At 42.4% G+C, this 17,190-nt stretch overlaps 1 protein-coding gene across 2 annotated transcripts; it reads left to right on the top strand.

The window, feature by feature from the left end:
* Window positions 1-3,446: 3,446 nt before the first annotated feature.
* Window positions 3,447-14,106, top strand: PTGER4 (prostaglandin E receptor 4). Of its 2 annotated transcripts, XM_066338559.1 has the most exons (3): window positions 3,447-3,901; window positions 4,022-4,437; window positions 11,970-14,106. In XM_066338559.1, the coding sequence occupies exons 1-3, from the start codon at window positions 3,607-3,609 to the stop codon at window positions 12,552-12,554; spliced, it is 1,296 nt and encodes a 431-aa protein (XP_066194656.1). In that variant the 5' UTR covers window positions 3,447-3,606; the 3' UTR covers window positions 12,555-14,106. The 2 variants fall into 2 exon arrangements, with proteins under 2 accessions (XP_066194656.1, XP_066194654.1); XM_066338557.1 differs by having other exon boundaries at window positions 3,447-4,437.
* The last annotated feature ends 3,084 nt before the right edge of the window (window positions 14,107-17,190 follow it).

A 17,190-nucleotide genomic window follows, 5' to 3' on the forward strand; every position in this document is an offset into this window, starting at 1 on the left:
GTGAAGCTCATAGAAGCACTGCCAGAAAATAGCCATCAATTCAAACGTCTGCATGGGCATTTCAGTATTAAAATCACAGTTACAAACAGCAGGAAGGCCTTAGCACAGGTTTTTTTTGGCTATATTACAGCTGCCCCTGAGCAATGCAGGTAAGGTTTTGGAACCATCAGCCAGCTAAAGGAGACACAAGGGATACCACACGGCGGCTGAGACATGCTCATTAAATATGACATGGAAGAGAAAAAAAAAAGTCAAATATTTTAATTAAAATCTTTCACCAAGCTAGAAATATGAACACAGTTAGTTATACATCTCAACTGATCAAGCCATAGTAGTTGAGTCACATGTGTCACAATTAACCTTCCAAAAACTGCAACAAAATAATCAGAAAAAGTTTACTCTGAGGCAATTAAAAGTAAATCCTAAATATTTTGACTGTTCTAATGTTTTCTAATCTAGTGTTTTTGAAGGCTTTTCCCCATATATGATTAGCCTTCAAAGCTTGTATTTTTAATTCATGATACTTTGACTTCTCATGTAAGTGGTTTCCTCACAAACAGAAGTTCTTTGGTGGTTACTCAATTCTACAATGTGTGACATTTGTGCTATAAGAGGATGACAACTCATGGTACAAGTGGAATTTCTTCATTTTTTCAGTTCCACTTCAGTTCCACAGTGTCTGCTTTGCTCTGAAGACTAAGGATTTCACGTGATTATGCTTTTCATCTTGACTAGGAGTTCTATACATCAAAACCATTACTTCAGTGGGAAACTCCCAAAAGTTACTGTATTTTTCGAACTCTGAAAGCTAGACAATGGGTAGACACAGAAAGCTCACACCCCCAAAATCCACCTCACAATCGTGTGACTGATTTCTATCCTATTCTCTAATTAAAGGACTATTTCACAAAACTGATCATGCTATCCTTGCACTTAAAACTAAACTTTTTGTACCATTTTCCTTTTAAAAAATGTTGTTTCTTCATTGATTTTCCTGAGTTTCCTGCACTTTTTAATTAGTTCTTCAGGTGTATCTGAGACAGACCTTAGAGAACAAAAGATAGAATTCACTCTTTCACACCCACACTCATGTACAAGCACCCACAGAAGGGCCTGGGCACCCTTTCCTATACACTGAACCTTCTTAAGACAAACAGACTGTTATGAGATTGATGGGCAAAATACCTCATGAGACAGGATGTGCAGATGAGAAAAGAAGTGAAAAAAAGGGAGCAACAAAGAAACACAAATCATTTCCTCTGCCTTTAGTCATAAAAAACTTTTTTGCTGCTTCAGGGAAGCAAGGTAGTTCTTTTTCCATACTGGCAAATACTGCTGCACATGTGTTAAATTAATCCCATTATAATGGTCTCTAATGCTAGAGCTCCAAAGTCTCGGTGTATGAAAAGAGGACTGTTGAGAAAGCATGTGCAATTACACCTCCTGAATTCAGAGCTTGCTCTGCACCTGGGTCAGCTTCCCTGGAACAGTCAGAAAACTGTTTAAAAGATAAGCAAAAACAACCTTTGTGCTACACTTTAGAAGTTGTTTTGAAGTGCTTCTAATTTGCTTCTGATAGGCAAATGTAACTTATCAACATCTATTTCCCACATGTAACCCTGTGCTTGTGACAGAATGAGTCTCTATTTTTATAAAAAATAAAGAGCCATCAAAACCAGCAAAATGTAAGGAACACTGCTGTTTGTTTTGTCTGGGCAGACCAGATCACCACCATGGCTACAGTTTATTTATCCCTATATGTGTTCAGCGAAAATCAAGTTTTTTTTCTAAAACTGCATTTTAGTTTTCAAAGCAGTTAGATAACACCATAACACCTTAAAAAAAAAAAAAAAAAAAAAAAAAAAAAAACTGATCAAATAAACCCCAGCTCTTTTTCTTCATGTCTGCCCATACAGCACTGAACACTGAAATTCTTTGTTCTCTTTCCCACAGTACAATCTTGTCCTCATATATTTTGTTCTGTCAGTACTTTTGTCATCAGTATATCATGATGTTATCATGACTTTACTGATAGCAAGTCCACAGGCATCATTTTCATAGGCTTAAAAGAAATAAAAGAGAGGAAAGATGGTAAGATTGACAAGTAATAGACTTTTATAATGCATTTTGCCTTTATATCAGAGAAGATACTCTTCTAAGGATACAAGTGTTGTGTTTCGGGACAGAAATTTTGTGTTCTTTCAATGTCACCAAGTGTAGAAGGGTAAGGGAACTAGCAGGTGTGAAATACAGTATGACAATGTGAAGCTTCATCCCTGAGCCAGAAGTGACAGCTCAGGTCACTAGCACAGAAACTCCCATGGACATACTTGTGGTTGTTGGTCTTGTATGGACATTTCTGGACCAGGGACTACATCACCACCATCACCGCTTGGGTGAAAGCTGACACAGGCACTGCATACAGCGACTGCTGCCCTTCCACCAGCCCAGATAAGACTGCCTAGAATCGTAGGGCCTTGCCAACAAGCGTAACCAACCCTATTTCCAATTCACACGTGATCGTCTCACAGTCAAGACAGAACAAGTTCTCGGTACAAACTTACAAACGCACCCCCTGAACACACACCTTTCCCGTGCTCGGTATCCACGCTAACAGAGGGCAGAAAAAGGCAGTAAAGCAGATATTCCTTTCGGCAGCGGGACGTGCAGCCCCGATGCCAGAGCATCGGCTGCCGGCCGTCCTGTACGGCGCCACCCCGTCGCCCCCTCTGAATAAATAAATAAATAAACAAACAAACAAATAGATAAACGTATGTATGTATGTCACCCCGGCGGGCTCGGCCCGGCACACAGCCGAAGGCAGCAGCCGGCGTTCCGCGGGCGGACGGGCCGCGCCCCGCGCACAGGTGCCCCCAGCGGCCCCGGGCCGGCCCCCGCCCGCGCCCTCCCCGCACAACCTGCCCCGGCCGGCGCGGCCAATGGGGCGAGAGGGCGGGGAGCAGCGGCGGAGCGGCCCGGGCCGCCCCCGCCCTCCGCGGCGAAACTCGGCGGGAGCGCCGCGGGGACTGAGACGGCGCCCGCGCCCCGCACGGCCAGCACCGCTCCGCACCGCTCCGCTCCGCACCGCGGCAGCGCACCGCACCGCCGGCCGGCGGCGGGGGATGAGCCGCGGACACCGCGCTCCGGCACCTTCTCTCGCCGCCCCGAGGGCACCTGGAGCCGCCGCCGCAGCGCCTCGCTGAGCCCTCCCCGGCGTCGGTGCGAGAGGCGGTGAGGCGGCTCCGCTCGGCTCCGCTCGGCTCGGGCCGCCCCGATCCCCCTCCGGGCTGGGCGCGGAGCACTGCGGCAGGAAGAGGCAGCCCCGGCTCCCCCGGCTGCGGTCGGTGGTTGACGGACGGCACCCCGGTTCGGCCCCATTTTAGGACTTTTTTTTATCTCTTTCTTTAACTGAAACACAACACTTTCTTCTCTCTTTTTTCTTTTTCTTTCTTTCTTTTTTTTTTTTTTTTTTTTTTTTTAATAACTTCTCTCGCATTTGAATTTTTTACTTTCGCGCTACACAGCCCTCTCCCCTCCTTTACTCGGCTTTTCCTTTTCGGACGCGATCTTGCCGCCTCTCAACTCGCCAGCTGCAGCGTGGATATCATGTCATTCGACCCCACCATCATGCCACCTGCGAACGGCTCCGCCAACGGGACCGCCAGCGGGGCCGAAGGCGGGAAGCCCCCCACGATCCCCACTGTCATGTTCATCTTCGGCGTGGTGGGCAACCTCATAGCCATCGTGGTGCTCTGCAAGTCCAGGAAGGAGCAGAAGGAGACCACTTTCTACACTCTGGTCTGTGGACTGGCAGTCACAGATCTCTTGGGGACCTGCCTGGTGAGTCCGGTCACAATTGCCACTTACCTGCAGAACCGATGGCCAGGAGGAGCTGCGCTGTGTGAGTACAGCTCCTTCATCCTCCTCTTCTTTGGGCTCTCTGGCCTCAGCATTATCTGTGCCATGTCTATAGAGAGGTACCTAGCCATCAACCATGCCTATTTCTACAACCATTACGTAGACAAGAAGCTGGCAGGGCTCACTCTCTTTGCCATCTACGCTTCCAACGTGCTGTTCTGCGCTCTCCCCAGCATGGGACTCGGCAAATCTACTTTGCAGTACCCTTACACTTGGTGTTTCATAGACTGGCGAACAAACGTGTCCACCCATGCAGCATATTCCTACATGTACGCGGGCTTCAGCTCCTTCCTCATCCTGGTGACTGTGATCTGCAACATCCTGGTGTGCGTGGCCCTCATTCGCATGCACCGCCAGTTCATGCGGCGCACGTCCCTGGGGACAGACACCACCTCCAGCCGTTTATCTGACTTTCGCAGACGCCGGAGCTTCCGTCGGATGGCTGGAGCAGAAATCCAAATGGTTATTCTGCTCATTGCCACTTCTCTGGTCGTGGTCATCTGCTCCATTCCTCTGGTGGTGAGTAACATCATGCAACCCTTTTCTGTTCCATCACCCTTATTGCAGAGTCTTTTCTTCTCCTAGTCTGTGTTTGTCAAACAGATTCCTGTTGGAATAGGTGCTTATTTGTGGCACCTATAGTTGGTGTCACAAGCTGTTACAATAACTCAATGGTTGTTAGCATACCTGAATGGTAGGAGAAAGTTGAGTAGATTTACATTTACACAGAAAGAAACCTGCTTATCCCAACAGATAAACCTGCTTGATTAAAAACATCTGTAATTGTTTCACTGTTCAACTGGAATCCACATAGTAAAATCCTGAGTGCTAAAGGCACTTTAAACTTCACCTGCAAAATTAATTTGTGATAAGTGAGGCTTGGGTCTGCCCTGCATTTCTGGCTGTTTAGTGTGCTTTTAAAATGTGCATGTTTTTGCTGAAGGGTGCAACACTCCGTGATGTACAAAAGGAGGACAGGGTTTTGTGCACTTGGCAGTGGCAACATACAGAGTTCTTCACAACCAAAACCTAAGCTAAGCTTTCATTCCTCAAGGATTCATGCACCCTCTCTGGGGTAGATCCCACACAGGCATCCTTCCAGGAGTTCCCCACACAGTGGGAGGAGTGAACTCAGTGGAACCACCTGTCAGTGTATTGCTCAGTGAAATGAGTGTTGGAGGAATCTGGCCCACATAAACCTTGAGATCATGCTGAAATGTCAAACAACTTTACAACTAGTCACTCATTTTCTGAAAAGGCTGATAAAATTTGTGCTATTAAATTGAACACACAGGATCCTCTTGTTTCTAATCCTCCGCCTTATCTTCAGGAAAGACAACGAAACCCAAATCCACCAACTAGAGAGGCTCAGTTCTTGCTTGCCAGCTACCAAAATAAAGCTTGTCAAAAATCCTGTCCTACTCTGGCTCAGACATTAAACAAATAGTTGGCTTGCCTTATTTGCCATCGTACAAAACACAGGGTAGGGACTCAAGCAGTGGCTGTCAGACAGAAGGTGTTTTTAGAAGGACTTTGTAAGATTTCTTGTCAGAAGGATGATCCCTCTGTCGTAGAGAGGGGGTGCAATGTATGTCAAACAGCGCTGGTCGGCTGGAGATGCAAAACTGTATGTCACTGTAAGGAAGTTTAGAGCAGTGTGTGTGAACAGGACTCAGCTGTCAGCGAGTGTGTCCCCCTGCTCAGAGGAGCTGTAATGACAAGGGTTGGACGGGGCTGCCGCGTTACTGGCAAACAGGAGCAAGCGAAGCGCGGCCGTGCCGCAGCCCCAGGGCCCCGCGTTGCCAGAGGCCATCCCCGTCCCTCGGCGCTGTCTTGGTGCGGTGCCAAGGCGTGACCGAGCATGGTGCCGTGTGTTCCCTGCCTGACGTCCAAAGGAGGTGGAGAGGTGCTGCCTGACCTGCACAGAGGGTGTCCCCGGGAGAAGCACATGCCTTAGACAGAGGAACTCTGCCAGCCTGCCCTGCAGTCCAGCTCCAGATATGGCAGGGGTAAGCTGACTTGCTGCACCGGGATGCATCAGGTGGCCAAAACCCCGACAGTACTGAGGGGTGACAGTACTTAATTTGATTAATCTAGTATCAATACAGCTACTTCACTAAAGAACAATATTGCATTTTCAAAAGAGATGCTAGTAAATGCAGAGAACAAGTTTTCTGAATTAAATACAGCGTCAGGATGTGATGTACTTAAACAGCTTCAGAAAACAAGCCAAGCCTTATCCTGTAGTGAAGCAGCTAGAGGAGTGCTGAGAATTCTGAATGTGAAATGCAAAATGAAATAATTTGTATCTATTTGAACCTAGGCGGTCTTTTTTTACATAATACTTAAAAACAAAAAAAAAAGGAGGAGAGGGGGACTGGAAATCAAGAGGGAGGGTTTACCAGAAAGTGAACTAGATTGCTGAGGGCTAATCTTAATGAACCTGGGTGGGGCAAAGGCTTTATTATTTAAACACTAGCTAGTGAAAAACTTGCATATAGCAGAAGTATGTGAAGGTGCAGGTGATAAAGTTGTACAGCTCTCCCACGACCTTCATTTCGCTTCATACAAAGGCAGAGTGTTACCTTGGGTATATTCACATAAGTTAGCTTTTACCAGCTAAAGCAGTATGTATTTTCTCTATCTAAAATTACCTAAGAGGCCCTAATTTCACTTAGATGGATGACTAAAAATAAAAGGAAGCTTTTTCTAAAAAAAAAACAAACCCAAATAACCACATATATACACACCATCACACCGTCTAGTGTGGTTAAATTTCTTCATTGTTAAGTTGCTTTTTGAAGTCTCTTGCCTCCCTCTGTGGGAATAAGCTACAGCCAGTTTTGCTGCTTTGTGCCATGATGAGCTGCCATGAATGCTGCTGTGTTAAGCTTTCTGGATGCACAGACACTGAGGTTAGGAATGGAGAAACTCAGAGAAGTGACACCTCTATATTATAAATCCCTAGAAAGAGACATTATTTGAAGTAGGTAGATTACTAATATACAGACTTACATTTTCATGACTCCGAGGAGTTTTAGGGAGTCCTCACCATGTGAGAGGCTTGCCTGTAGCAGGTCTGCCTGGCACTGTTCAAGAACCATAAAAGTGGTGAGGTGGTGCTGCCAGCATGATTCAGATACACAAAGCAGGCTCAGAGGGTGCTTTGTGACTTAAGTTTTCTTTTGACGAGCTGACTTCCCACTGATGATCTCAGCTCAATAAACCATCAATCTAAGAAAAGCAACTTCTGGAAGAGACATATAAGCCTCCAATATTTTAGAACAAGCACTTTCACAAGATAATAAGGTAGCAAATGGGGTCAATCCAACAGGATCCACTTACTATGATTTGATAGAAAAAAATTCAAGACTTGAAATATTAAACAGCTTGGAAATAACTGAGTCACAGATAACAGCAGTTATTAATAAAGAGATGCCTCAGCACATGATTTACAAGTAGGGTAATTTAGAGTTTTAGTGGTTATTCATAAAATCAGCAAAATTTTAAAGTAGCAAATGCTGTAACAAAATTATGGGAGGTTATGCAAAATACTGAATGAACGTGACAGAAGTGAAGGCTGATCAAATATATCAAGGAAAGAAAAGATGAATCAAAAAAAAATTTGTGAAAGGAAACTTTATATAACCCAGTGTGTTCTCAATGTGCAGAAAGGGATGTGAAAGACATGAATCTGACAATAGTTAAAAAATTAAGTAAGAAAAGCCCATAATTTATGCACTGACTCTTGCCTTGACTCTACACGGGTTATGTAATCTCTTAAAATGTTTTGAGCTTTTTAGAAATTAGAATTGCATAGTGTAAAATGTAGTTATATTAATGTGAGTTATATTAGGAGAGATTTTTGTCAAGAACAGAGTAGAATTTTTTATCTTTCTAAAAACATCAAGCTCTTTTCATGAGTGAATAGGCACGTACTACTCCAAGTCTGTAATTCACTCCAGCAGTCTGTCAGATACTCTTAAAATTTTTAAGTGTGTGATCTTTTTCTCATTCTGACCCATGAAAGTTGTTCTTAAATTATGGTGATATGAAAAATAAAATGTAATGTTTCAGGGTGTACATCTTGTAGATTGCATGAAATGATCAGGATTTTCTAACTTGATGTTTAATTCATCTAAAACTGGATTTTCTTTTGGCTTGGCTGGTTTCAACTTTTTCGTATCAGGGACTGTCCATAATCAACTGCAAGGGGTTAGGCATGATTTTTTGGCAGTAGAGTAGTCTCCAAGCAGACAGTAAGACCTTGAAGAGCAAAGGTTATTGGCTTGTGGAGCTGAAAAACTTGTTCCTGCTTACTACCATATTTTTTTTAATTTATCATATCAGCATGTGGGGAGATTTTGAGGGCAGTTGGAAGCTGTGGAAACAATTACAAGTGTGACTGTAACTGTAAAATCACTTTATAATGCTTCATAGGATTAGAAATCAGGACTTGCATATGTAGTTAGTAAAGAGGAAAAACGCCAACAGCACAAGGACTCTGATCCTACAAGTGCCTGTCTTGAGCATAAACTTGACGTACCTTAGAGCTGTGTACTTAATTGCAAATAAACTGGTACTACTTTTAAGATTTGCTGTCTGAATTCTACAGCTGCAAAGCTAATATACAAACCCTATTTTTTAGAGATCTGAATTGTTCTAATTTGCTTCTTTCTTTAGGTAGGATTTCAAATGGCACAAATCCAAGCATCAGATTAGATAATTCATTTAGTAGTGGATTCCACTTATTTGGCACTTGCTTTGAAGATGACAGGCAGTATCTTCTATCATGTTACCTCCTGTAGCAGAGGACTGGTAGCCAAAACATGGTACATCTCTTGCTGTTAAGTGATCCTTTACTAAATGTTGTTTCACCAGTAAGTAAAGGATTGAATTTACATTCCTACACAGATAAATTTTTACCCTATTGTGAGTAATGTAAGAAAACAATAGGTGTGAACTGATAAATGCATATAACATTCTGGAGAGCTTTCTACGGGACTCTTCTGGGAAGTAGAAACAGTTTGTACAATCAGAGTTTTCACTGACTATGTCCAGTCTGTGAATTGTTAACCTCCACATGCTGCGTAGCTGTCACAAGGAAATATAGCATAAAACAAGCTGTCCTGTACCATTAGCAATAGTCCTTTTCAGCCATCCTTTTCAGCTACAGGGTGAACACTGGGAGACTTTTTCATCTTTCCATAAAGTCTGCCAGGTAGCAGAAAGAGGTGGAATAAGTACCTCAATTTCACGTGCTGCTTATCAAAAGAACAATCCGACTATTAAACCACTGACGTGTAACTATAGCTCTGAGTTTAAAAAAATAATAATAATAAAAAAACAACAACAAGAACAAAAAGCAAGCCAGGTCTCCAAGTTGAACCGTACATTTCTTCAGCTATCTTCAAACTGTGCCTTCTGGTTGTGTGGTCCAGGTGGATTTGTTATACTCGTTACAGATATACACACATACATATCTATAGATAATACACATACATATGCACATACATATACACACAGACATATTATACATATGGACACATTATGCATATCTACACTTTATACACATACACACATACATATTACACATATATATTTGCCTACTGTGCATATATACACATCATACACGTACGCACGCATCACACATACACGTACACATAATACATATCTACACTTTATACACATGCAAACACATATATTACACATATACACATACCTGTTGCGCATATATACACATTATACATGTAAATACATACATCTCACACCTACGCATGATGCATACCTACACTTTATACACATACACACATACATATTACACATATACACATACCTGTTGTGCATACGTACACATTATACATATAAAAACGCACATATTACAAATATTTACACATAAACCTCGTAATATATACGTATTATACACACAGATTATGCACATATCCACACCCGCCGTGGGGCAGCCCCGCCATCTAGCGGCGGGCGCAACAACTGGTTTATTGATTTATTATTCCCGAATCGTTTTTTTCACAGCATGAATAGGGAAAAGCTGCTTACAGAACGGACAGTCAAAAAAATAAATAAAATAATAAAATTGCGGTATTATAGATAAAATTATGATGAAATTATTTATAAAGGAAATTTATAATGATAAATAATATTATGTCTAAAATAGTTTAAAATAAAGCCAAATATTAAAATCAAAGGTAAGTTTCTTAACAATTTTTAAAGCCATAAAAATAAGTTCATCATGCAAACGAATACTCTTTGAAGCACCTGAATGGCACGTTTGGCCTAAGAGATCAAGAAGGCCAAGAAATTAGTAGTCAGTAAGACATCTGCAGTGTTATAAATCGTTAGGAAAGTAACTGCAGATAAAGGTGGCATCGCTATATTGCTTTTTTTTAAAGTCAATAGTTAATTTTAAAGTCTTGAATTTATAAAGATTTTCCCACATCTTGAGTTCAGTAAGTTATCCATAAACCTAGAGAAAAGTACTGATAAAAGAATACAGTCAATTATCAGTTTGATAAACCAGCTGAGAGAGATTGTAGGCACAGGGCTTCCACAGAGGAACTCTGCATTATTCTAAACATGCCATTGATAGCTTTGGATACCACTCCATCTCTGAATACTGATAAGGCTGAATGCTGTTACATTGCCCTCCTGCAGGAAAATTTCTCAAGAATTGTGAAATCTTCTATCATACTTGGATGGCTTCACATGCAGGACTTGTAAAAAAATTACTTACAAGGGCTGTCCTAATTTGGCTCATTTATTTAAATGCCTGCTTGCCTCCATGTCTGTAACGTCATAACTATGCAGGCCTTGCTTCATTTCAGAAGGCAAGGATGAGATTCAAAAAACCTCATAATTTTGCAACCAGATTTTTACCGTATTAGATAAAGATATAATTAAGGAATCTATTTTGACTTATCTTAAGGAACCTGAGGAAAATAGAACCTTCCATTATCCACTTTTCAGTGGCTTTCCTAAGCCTTTCTCTAACTGGCTACTGCTTAGGTCTTGCTAAACTAAAGAGCTGTTTGAGACCAATCAACACAACAAACTCCTCTGATGCCATTGTGGACTGTGCCTTACAGCAGCATTTACAAAAGTGGCTTCTAAACAAGGAGAGAGACCAGATGAAGAAGAAACTAAAAGAATATGCTGAAGACTACATTTCTGTGTAGAAGACAGGGCCCTTCAGTTTTAAAATTAGTGCATGATAAACTATAATCACTAATTAAATAGTCACTTCGCTTATCAGCTTCAACATCTTAAACTCTAGACCACTTCATTAGTGTTTTTGTAAGTAAAACCAAAATGCTGGCTCATATAGGAGAAGAGAGTACTCTAGTCGAGTGCTGAAATAATCTCATTTTCTTGGCCTGTTAAAAATCTCCTAGCTGGGTGACCTGTCTCTCTGGGTGTTTCTTCCTCCTTTTCTTTTTTTGACGTCCCTGTTCTTCTAAACCATGCTGCAGCAAACGAACACTTGTGGTTATATAAGCAGTTCCAGTAAGGACAGGTGCCAGGAAAATACATTTCTAAACTTGGGAATGGACAACTCAGGACTTGCTTAAAAGAGTCTCATGTACTTGGATTATCGTGTGTGTTTCAGTTCATTTCTAAGTGATTATTACAGCTTTGCGAGAGCGACTGGTCAGGTGTCCCCAGTCTGTTACTTCTTTGCAGGTTGTATGAGACGTGAGGTACACCAAGGAAGCAGGATACAGGTCTACATCTTTGTTCCAGGGAAATTTTAAAGGCACCAGCCAAAATTTGGAGGCTCAGAGATTCATTATGAGGCAAAAGAGATAGGAAAAAAAAAGTCTTGTTCTACATGTAACAAATGTGTTAAAATTTTCATCTGACTTTTTTTTTTTTTTTGCTATTTCCAAAAACAAATTCATGACTGCTGATCTGAGATGCCTGGCTGCTCTTCTGTCGTAGCTTACATCTGCAAATCTAGATCTGTGCTTTGAAGTGTAAGTTTTTCTGTCCTGATGCAATTATGTAATTGTATCTTTCCCCTTCTCCTTGGGTAGGTCCGTGTCTTTGTGAACCAGCTGTACCGGCCAGAATCAGTGGAAGATGTCAGGCAAAACCCCGACCTGCAGGCAATCCGCATTGCCTCAGTGAACCCCATTTTGGACCCGTGGATCTACATCCTCCTCCGCAAGACTGTCCTCAGCAAAGCCATCGAGAAGATCAAATGCCTCTTCTGCCGCATCGGAGGGGCCCGGAGGCAGCACTCAGGGGGCAACTTCAACTGCGTGGACGGGCGCAGGACCTCCTCTGCCATGTCCAGCCAGTCGCCCTCCTTCATCTCACGGGAGCTGCGGGAGATCAGCAGCACGTCGCAGACGCTGCTGTATCCCCCGGAGCTGAGCGAGAGCAGCGCCGGCGGCCGCGTGCTGCTCCCGGGCCCCAGCGCCGGCTCCGATACCACGTCCCTACGGACACTGCGGAGCTCCGACACCTCGGACTCCTCGCAGGGACACGACTCCGAGAGTGTCTTCCTGGTGAGCGAAGTCAGCTCTGGCGGCAGAGCCAGCTCTGTGTCCAAGAGCGGCCCTCTCCAGGTCACCTTCCCCACAGAGACATTGAATTTGTCAGAAAAGTGCATATAGATAGCCGTGAAAGGCGTCAACCCTGGGGATACTCCTGGTACATTGGAAAAACTGGTGCAATAGATAGGTGTTCTACCTATTCCTGGGAAGAGGGGTTCAGCTGTGCTTCAAAGGGCTATTTTCCTCTCGCTGTGTGATGGGTACATTTCCTTTAGACTACTGACGACTGTGTGGAACAGACATTGCACTTGGGCCCTGCCATCAGAAATGGTACAAAGCAGGTCTGATGGGACTTGGAAGCATGAACTGCCTTGTCTTGTTGTGGGACACAGGAGAGCTACTGTTCCTCTGGAAATGGAAAGACCCCAACACTTGCTTTTTTTCTTTTTATCTTTCCCTTTCCAAGTCTGGTAGAAATGTTTCTGCTCCTTCCCCATTGGCTGCTCAGCTATCAAGAGTTTAAGCTTCTTTAGAGTTGAATATGAGGCAGCTGCCAAGAACTGGACACAGCTACTTTGGGAGCTGCCTGCAGTAGGATTTTAAAGTGTCTCACTAAAGCATGAAAATGTGAATTTTTATCAATGTATATATATCAGGATTGAAAATATTTAAAAGTGTATTCTTCTCTATGAGAAGGTTTGTTATTAATACGAGGTGTATAGAAATTATTGCCAGCCTTCTCTTCCCTCAGTATTTCCTGCTGATAAGGCATTCTTGGCTTAGATTTGTTGTCCATGCTAGATTCACAGCTGATGAGGTAATTCTCAAGCTGAGAATATATAAGCACTTTCTGAGTGAAATGGGAATATATGCCTTTTTAAGAGAGAAAGAGAAAACACATCCTTCCAGTTAAGATATATATGTATATACTAAAAAAATCAGATTTTATTTATGTTCTGAGAATGTTTTCCTGTGTAATACACGCACGCCTCTCTGAGTACTTCGGCCCAGTCCGCACACACTTAGGCACACATTTAACATTGCCCATCAGAGTGGTCCCTCTGCTGCCAGGGAGACTCCGTACATGTAAAGTTAAGGACATACAGAAGTGCTTTCAATATCAGGGCCTGAAACTTTCAACTCCTGGTTAATAGTCTTACTATTCACTTTAGTTAAAGCATCACTGATGTTATAAAGGTATTTTTTCATAACATTTATCAATTTACTTTAAATAGTAAATAGAATTTTATGACTGTGTAATCTGATACTCCATCAAATAAATGTATGAAAACATGGAAGCAGAATCTTCATTTAAAGTATAGATTATATAGAACTATGTATCTCAGTCTTAAACACCTTGAAAAGCGTTTGTTGCTAGAGTTTTGATGACAAACACATCACCAAAACCAGCTGTTAACCACTGACAAAAAGGAGTTTTGTGTTTTATATTGTAAGGGTTAGATCTTGTTCCAGAAATACTGTGTATCAAAATAATTCTGTACAGATATTTGGGGATGTTTTGTCAAATACAAAGCATGTTTTGCTGCTTAAGTGTTTTCATGTGAATGCTACATTGTAATGAAAATCTTGAGCCTTATGTTGATATGTTTAAGTAGTTGTACCGACCAAAGCAACTTTGGGGATCACAATTAAATGGAAATGTTCTGCTTGATCTCAGATGTCTGCATGAGTCTGCCATTCAGCGCCAACTCCTTGCCTTAACAAGTCTCCCATTCTGGAATGCTTTGCACTCAGCTACTGCCAAAACATACTTTGTGCTGCAAGTTTCCAAAACACTACAGCATGATCACCATCAGCAAGAAGCAGCTGTCTTCAAAACTGCCCCCAAAAGCACTGACAGAGACACAAAAATTCTTTCTTTGAACGGCGACATTTCCCTTTAACAGGGAAGCCTGTTTGCCTTCAAACATACAGAAAGTTAAGTTAAATCTTTACACAGCAGCAGCAGCCACTTTTCACCAGTTAAGCTGGCGAACAGTATTACCCAAGCTCCTACTGCAGCTACAGATAAAGATCTGCCTGAATTCCTTGCAATTAAACCACCTCACTATGGTCTGTTGCTTACTAGTGACCAACAAATAGAACAGACTCACCATGCTTCCCACGACAGGAAACAGCAACTGGCAGAGCAGGAAGGTAGGAGTGCCACTGCCAGACAGCACCACATGTACCAATATGGGACCACACCTTTGCAGCTGGCCCAGAGCAGAACATCAGTATTACTGGTACTTTATGCAGTGATAGGATTCACTGTTCAGGAGCAATTGGGCAGAAGGACAGGGCAAGTGTGGCTTTTTTTAGGGTGACAGTAGTATCACATCTTGCTCACCTGCCCCACAGTCCCACTCGGGTTTAGCACCTTCCTCCAATGCTGACCAAAGACACACTACTGAACCACATTCCTCAGCCTCCCTGAGCTTAAATCTTCTAAATTAAGGTTACATGTTTGAAGAGTCTAGTTTGCCACACGGAGGTTAAAAAGTTAGTTTCTTGGTAGGTCTTATGACTAGTTTCCATATATACAAAAGAGTTTCCTTTCTCACACATTAATATCTCCCCTATATTCCCAAATCTCAGAGATCCATATCCCCTCAGAATGGCCCGTCACATTGGCATCCATGTTCTCTAGTCTTCTGTGTTTACATAAAATGTACTGATTCAAAAATTTCTCATACCAAACTTGTATCTCTCAAACTCTATCCATCCTGCTAGTCCTGTGACTGGCAGTAGCCCTCCCTCACTTCCAGTAGTCTGTCCTGCCCACACATCCCAGATCACTGCTTTGCTGAACCCTTTCCATACAGAGACACTGCTAGACCTCCAACGCCACAACCACATCCCAAGTCCCAGCCCTAATTCAATTTAAGCCCCTATCCTCTGTCAAGGCTTGGAGGATCCACCCACCACAGGATGAGAGCCAGTATCTGTACCAGACAGTGGTTTCTATTAAGATCTGAAGATTAGTTTGAATCTCTCCATGATAAGTTAGTCTATGAACAGTTTAGGATGTAGGATGTACTGTCAGAGGGCTCAGGCTGTTTTAAATCAGGCTCACACATTCCTTTCTGTCAGGAACACCCCTGCTGCCTGACCTGAACAAGTGCTTCAGACCCAGTGTCAATGCACTAACAGGATCACTGTAATCTGCTGTCTTCAAATGGAACAGCCAACATCCTAAGTTAGGAAGCTTTTGAAGTTTTATTTCTGCTGCCAGACACAACAGCAAACCTGTTCCACTTAAGGCAGATCTACTATTAGAGCTACCAAATACCACCAGGCCTTTGCACTCCAGGCCCTCTTCTGGACCTGCCAGCTTTACAAACCTAGAAACCCAGTGAATCTCCTGCTTTGTGAAACCAATGGAAATTCAAGCCCCACATCTAACAATTTTCATTATTTATCCTTTACTACCTATCCCCTTTGATCATTTATCCTTTACGATCCTTCCAGCTCCTAGCCTTGTGGCTCTTAGGAAATCAGCCTTCAAAGCTAGGCAGCACACCTGGCAGGATTCAGTAGTCGTCCATGCCCATCAGCCCCTCCTGCTCCAGAACCAGCCCCTCTGGAGATACCACAGCCCAAAGACTCCAGCACACCTGGGAACACCATGTTAACATGACAGTGACCTACAGTAAACACATAGTTCCTGTAACCTGCCAACATACCAAACTCACATCCTTCTGCTTTCCTGTGCCCCAGTCCTAACTACAGTCATTATAGTTTTATAGAAGTTCTATGAACTCAAATTTAAGATACCACCTCAACACTAGCATTTTACCTCCTTTCCCTCGGTTTTAGGACTGGGAGGGAACTTACCTCGTGTGGGGAAGCAAGTTCCCAATGCTACCTCTCTGATCTTAATCTCTAAACTCAGAATAAACTGCTCCATTTGCTTTTTATCCCTCTCCATAACTATTTTTAAAATCCAGTATCTTAGAGTATTATCAAGAGTCACTGCTGTGTTATCTGCTCCTTATTCCTTTCTTACCGTCTAGTATTGTCAGAAAGGGTTTTTTTCTCTCTCAGTACATTTATGGTTTTTAAAGATACTTATCTCCATCTATGAGAGTGGAAGTCACATGCCCGGTTGCAGCATTTGAGGTTAACTGCCAGTCAGTCACCTTGAGCTTCCTTTGTAGTCAAGGGAAATAATTAGGCACCTTGGGAGGCTGATTCAACTAATTCTGATACTTATCTAACATAAGGCATATAAATGGCCCTGTGAGGCTGTGTATTTCTTTCCACTGGATATGAAGGGACACAAAGAGAGAAATATATTTGAATGTTTAACTGTAGATTTAAAATCAAGCAAAATTAATCTGTCTAACCCACAGCTGTTCTTGAGCGTTCCTCTTGAATGCAACAGTACAGCATTTCAACATGTGATTCATATGGAAGGCAAGCACATGAAAGCTGCTGCAGTCATTGCCACTGATGGTAATGACAAACAATAAAAATAATTTTCCAGTGTCAAAGAAGGAGTGTTATTTCACTAATATCCTGTTTTAGATAACATATCCTTTTACACCATCTCATGTGGATACCCCTGAAAGATTTAAAAGCTCTGAGCATCACCCTTGATTAAATATTTCTCCCCAAAATTTCTTCTTTTCTTTTTTACTAAAACAAATTAACATGTTCACCAGAAACAAAAGCCAATTACTAAATGAGGAACATTCCAGAATGGGAAATAATTTTTATTTTTGTTATAACACAAAGAATAAACAGACATCAC

This window comes from Sylvia atricapilla, chromosome Z, assembly GCF_009819655.1.
Source record: "Sylvia atricapilla isolate bSylAtr1 chromosome Z, bSylAtr1.pri, whole genome shotgun sequence".
Classification (NCBI taxonomy): domain Eukaryota; kingdom Metazoa; phylum Chordata; class Aves; order Passeriformes; family Sylviidae; genus Sylvia; species Sylvia atricapilla.

Bases quoted from the DNA above. Each gene is read 5' to 3' on its own strand.
- PTGER4 (XM_066338557.1), top strand. From the start codon at position 3,607: ATGTCATTCGACCCCACCATCATGCCACCTGCGAACGGCTCCGCCAAC. The intron at 4,438-11,969 runs GTGAGTAACATC...CTCCTTGGGTAG, and splicing joins TCTGCTCCATTCCTCTGGTG to GTCCGTGTCTTTGTGAACCA.